Source organism: Mixophyes fleayi, chromosome 3, assembly GCF_038048845.1.
Source record: "Mixophyes fleayi isolate aMixFle1 chromosome 3, aMixFle1.hap1, whole genome shotgun sequence".
Taxonomy (NCBI): Eukaryota; Metazoa; Chordata; class Amphibia; order Anura; family Limnodynastidae; genus Mixophyes; species Mixophyes fleayi.
The window spans coordinates 329,860,965-329,866,964 of NC_134404.1; the positions used below are offsets into that span (position 1 = coordinate 329,860,965).

The 6,000-nt window shown below is 41.6% G+C and overlaps 1 protein-coding gene across 1 annotated transcript in view; it reads left to right on the top strand.

Moving 5' to 3' along the window:
* The window catches only part of KCNK2 (potassium two pore domain channel subfamily K member 2), a 130,649-nt gene extending 126,483 nt beyond the window's left edge, over positions 1-4,166 (top strand). Inside the window, exon 7 of the mRNA XM_075204246.1 lies at positions 1,956-4,166. Coding sequence (XP_075060347.1) covers positions 1,956-2,273 — 318 coding nt within the window. The 3' untranslated portion in view covers positions 2,274-4,166. The remainder of the gene's footprint in view (positions 1-1,955) is intronic.
* Positions 4,167-6,000: the final 1,834 nt, after the last annotated feature.

A 6,000-nucleotide genomic window follows, 5' to 3' on the forward strand; every position in this document is an offset into this window, starting at 1 on the left:
TCTGTACCAGAAGTGCTCATATCATATACACCAATATAATCTGTACCAGCAGTGCCCATATCATACACACCAATATAATCTGTACCAGCAGTGCCCATATCATACGCACCAACATAATCTGTACCAGCAGTGCCCATATCATACCCACCAATATAATCTGTACTAGCAGTGCCCATATCATACACACCAATATAATCTGTACCAGCAGTGCCCATATCATATACACCAACATAATCTGTACCAGCAGTGCCCATATCATATACATCAATATAATCTGTACCAGCAGTGTCCATATCATATACACCAACATAATCTGTACCAGCAGTGCCCATATCATATACATCAATATAATCTGTACCAGCAGTGTCCATATCATATACACCAACATAATCTGTACCAGCAGTGCTCATATCATATACACCAACATAATCTGTACCAGCAGTGCCCATATCATACACACCAATATAATCTGTACCAGAAGTGCCCATATCATATACACCAACATAATCTGTACCAGCAGTGTCCATATCATATACACCAACATAATCTGTACCAGCAGTGCTCATATCATATACACCAACATAATCTGAACCAGCAGTGCCCATATCATACACACCAATATAATCTGTACCAGAAGTGCTCATATCATATACACCAATATAATCTGTACCAGCAGTGCCCATATCATACACACCAATATAATCTGTACCAGAAGTGCCCATATCATATACACCAACATAATCTGTACCAGCAGTGCCCATATCATATACATCAATATAATCTGTACCAGCAGTGTCCATATCATATACACCAACATAATCTGTACCAGCAGTGCCCATATCATATACACCAACATAATCTGTACCAGCAGTGCCCATATCATATACATCAATATAATCTGTACCAGCAGTGTCCATATCATATACACCAACATAATCTGTACCAGCAGTGCTCATATCATATACACCAACATAATCTGTACCAGCAGTGCCCATATCATACACACCAATATAATCTGTACCAGAAGTGCCCATATCATATACACCAACATAATCTGTACCAGCAGTGTCCATATCATATACACCAACATAATCTGTACCAGCAGTGCTCATATCATATACACCAACATAATCTGAACCAGCAGTGCCCATATCATACACACCAATATAATCTGTACCAGAAGTGCTCATATCATATACACCAATATAATCTGTACCAGCAGTGCCCATATCATACACACCAATATAATCTGTACCAGAAGTGCTCATATCATATACACCAACATAATCTGTACCAGCATTGCCCATATCATACACACCAATATAATCTGTACCAGCAGTGCCCATATCATACACACCAATATAATCTGTACCAGAAGTGCTCATATCATACACACCAACATAATCTGTACCAGCAGTGCCCATATCATACACACCAATATAATCTGTACCAGCAGTGCCCATATCATATACACCAATATAATCTGTACCAGAAGTGCTCATATCATATACACCAATATAATCTGTACCAGAAGTGCTCATATCATATACACCAACATAATCTGTACCAGCAGTGTCCATATCATATACACCAACATAATCGGTACCAGCAGTGCCCATATCATGATCTCCAAAGTTGGCAAGTATGGAGTAAAATGTTCAACTTGGAATGCCCCTTAACCTTGTTTTTGCATCGAGTGCAGCACAGTATCAGGCAGATTATGTTACTGTCAGTCAACATTTGGCAAAAATGCCCTGATTAGAAGGTCAATATTTGCACCTCAACCTTAAGCCAAGCTCTTACCCATGAAATAAGATAGCGCATGATAAACTATGGCATTTGCGCTGCGCGACCTGAAGTTTGCTTATTTGTAAATGGCCCTTTCAGGGTGTTTTATTTATGTTATACAACAATCTCACGTTTCTTGCTTTATCTTATTTCTTTTCCTGACGCAGGTTGGCGAGTTCAGGGCACACGCCGCCGAGTGGACAGCGAACGTCACAGCCGAATTCAAAGAGACCCGTAGACGTCTCAGCGTAGAGATCTACGACAAGTTCCAGCGGGCGACCTCTGTTAAACGGAAGTTATCTGCAGAACTTGGCATGAGCCCGAGCCAGGAGATGACACCGTGCAAGAGGACCTTGTCCGTCAACCACCTGACCAGTGAAAAAGAGGTGCTGTCTTCTATGACAAAATGTGACAGCATGTATCTGAACGGCTTGACTCCGCACTGTGCTGTCGATGAGATCTCCGTCATCGAAAACTTTAAGTAGCGCTACGGACCGGCTCCACTGTCACTCAAATACTACATTTGCCATAATTAAGACTACCAGCATTTTTAAAGCCTGCATGAGCTCAGAAATGAACATTTAAAACCACCAAATCAGTACTGTTAAAACTATCGACTACGTAGTTAACACAATGACTACTATGTTCAACAATGTCTGATGCCTTTCTGCGCCCAGACTGTTTATTTTTTTTCTATTGTGCCATAACTCCTGCAATGTTATGAATTATAATCTTAATAATTTTGGTAAACCTACAAAAATTTGGGATCTGACTGGCAAAGGAATGGATCGCTCATTGACTATGTTTTTGTAACTGGAGAAATCATTGGGATACTGTACAGCTTTTAACTTAAGAAACTTTATATCAGTGCCTTATACCGTATAGACACACAACCTCCATAGCTATTATTTTTTTATTTTTTTGGCCTGAGGAATGTATTTTATTGGCTCATTTTCGTTGCTTGAAGAATGCATGCTATGGTACCTCAATGCACTAGTGAGGGGAAAAAAAATGGGAAAAGTCAAACATTAAAGCCATAATAGTCATTGTTTGAGTGTTAAAGGACCAGTAAACCTGAATTGATATGTTTTTTTAAAAAAATAAATAAATGTTACCTTGTTTCTCCTACCCCCAATGCATGTGCAGGGCTTCACCCAGAAGCCCTGCTGCAGAAACAGTCCCCAGTGACAGCCTTCTCTATTGCGTTCGCACGTCAAACAGTCCTCACGGCATGCCACTTTTACAGTCTATCGATGAGGGGAGTGGCGGTGGTGAGCAAGGCATTGATGTTACTCGACCGCACCCATTCAGTCCTTATAAAATGGCGGCATGCTTTAACTGTGCGTCTGTCACCCGCAGCTCTACCAGTCTATAAATTAGTGGAGGCAAGGGGCAATGGTGAGTGATCCAACAATGCTGCTTGTCTGCTAACATGGAGTCCTGCAGTCATATAATAGCGGGCGCATTATTTAACTGTGCATCTGGTGTTATATATAATTCTTTTTGCCTCACTCTTCACTGTCCTCCGTATTGTCTGCAGACATTGACAGGGGCCGGTAATGAAGACTTAGCAGAAATTGTGCAGGTTTTGAGAGGGGAAACGGTGTCTCCACTGGGAATATAAGTTTACTGATCTTTTAAAGTGAACCCACCACCTACCACAGAATTCAAGTAATCAGTTCACAAGGAACTGCCTGCTTACGAATAATGGTTCGGTCCACAAAATGGCTGCCTTCACTGTGTGTAGATGATGGATCCACTTCAAGGCCCTGGGTTATCATTCGTGTGAAAGTGTTACCTGTGGCATCCTTGTTTTATACTGGAAAGGACAGAGTGCAGCTGTGCAGGATCTTTTTAAGTGGCAAGAAAGAAGTGAATTGAATTAGTCATACCAAAAATGGAGTGCACAGTATAAATGACCAAGTAGTTAACAAATAAGTTGTCACATTTCAAAGGAAAATGTAAAGACTAGCATATCAATATACAAGTATGAGATATCAAGCCAAACACTTTATACATTAAATTGAACTCCAAGGTAACTCTACAGTAGATGGTATTGCCAGGCCTGAGGCTTCTCTCCTTAAATATTCAGCATCCAGCCCAGATACATGGCACCCTACAATACCATTCAATACCAGGCTGTCACAACTACCTCCATTTCTTTCTATGATAAACATCTTCGACACAGCTTGTGGTTGAAGTTCCATTTCCACTTCAACCACTAAATACAATATATATATATATATATATATATATATATATATATATACATACACACACACACACACACCGGCCCCAAAGCAGGGGCGGATCTAGAAAACTACTGTACCCGGGGCGATTTAGGGGGGGCGATTTAGGCCCCGCCCCTTTCTAACAGTTTAGGCTGCCGACGGCTGCACAGTATGTGCAGGTCCATCCAGCCGTGACAGGCAGGGACAGTGTGCTGCCCGGCTGCTCTGATTGTGAAACACAATCAGAGCAGCCGGGCAGAACACTGTCCCTGCCTGTCACGGCTGGACGGACCTGCACATACTGTGCAGCCGTCGGCAGCAAGTGTCTGCTAGGGGGGGGGGGGGGGGGGGGGGGCGATCGCCCCGATTGCCCCCCCCCCCCCCCCCGGATCCGCAACTGCCCCATAGTGGACTGACTTGGGTTGGTGGGTACTGAGCCACCTTTAAAGTGTGTTCTCAATAGGTTGCTGAGACGAGTCTCCTTCCCCCAGTTTTGCCAGCCCTCCCCTGATTGGTTGGCACTTGAGACTTACAAAATAATGAAAAGTGCATTACATATATATATCTATATATATAATAAGGAACTCCAGACTGTAAATGTAAGGATATCAGAAGTCACTGTGAAGTTCCATATTCATATGAGTAGTGCAGTGCTTTTATACAGGTCACAGAATTCTGAGTTGTCTTTTAGGGGCAGATTCAATTCCCTGCTTTGTTCTTTACAACATGGGCCACACACTATTACCATGACTACGATAATAGTTGCGCATTATTACAGTTACTACGGTAATTTCAGCACTAATGTTTGCTCGCAGCTCTATGAGCCGCAAGCTAAAATCTGCGTTAAAATTACCGTAGTAACTGTAATAATGCACGTCCCATGTTGTTCTAAAGACGCAGGAAATTGAATCTGCCCCATAGGTTCTGTGACGATTGACAGTAGGGCGCCTTTTATCCTTAGAATACACAGGTTTTATTAACGAGCACTGAAATGATGAGATCGGAACTCACTGATTCTACTGATGATACTTATGGAGTCTTTACATATATTGCCATCACAATGCATCTGATAGCCTGTGGCTCTACCGCTGTTGAACGGCAAATCTCTGCATGATCTCCTGGACAACAGCTGCGGCGCTATAGACATCAGAACCTAATATCCACCATGCGACATGGGCTGTAGCTTTTCAAATGAGCAATATTTACTGGACAAAATACTGTTATTCTGCTTGAGTTTTATTTTTCCTTTTGCCGATGTACGGTGAGACATTTAATTTCGGAGCTTCCGAATATGAGGCTGAAATAAAGAGCAACAAGGAAAGTGTGCAAATAGTACTAGAACTGCAGTGATTGTAACACAGATACGAGTACGTGTGCAGCTGGGACTAACAATGTCATTTTGTGAAACGCGTGAACGTGAATGTTTTCATGGAAAATGGAACACTCATGGAAGAGTTTTTAAGGATTTAAATTTTATTAAATTATATTTTACAAAACAGATGATTTATGCTTTTCATTTATTGAAGTATGTATTTAATGTAAAAGCTTTATTTCAATCCAGACAAAATTATATAGAGGTATGGAATCTATTATAGTTTTGTTCTGTAATTTGCAATAATTTATCTAACGCAATGGCGGGACTGCAATGGGTGCAACCGCAATGCCTGATGCAGACTTCCTTCCCTGCCCTAATGTATCCTTAGATGCAGTTGTAAATTACTCCTGGCTTCCCCCCTGCTGCCCTTTCATACTTACCGGGCCAGCCTCACCTTTGGGTCCTCACGGAGCCGCCCCCCCCCCCCCCCACACACAATGGTGGCGGTTCATTCACTTATTTTCTTTCTCATGTTTGAAACTTTCAAGTCGGAAATAATCCCACTGGTCAATTAGCAAACAATATTATAATAATTTTTAAAACACTTAAATGAATCATTTTCTAGTGCTGGAATCTAGCGAAAGAATTTATTAGCTTCAATCATTA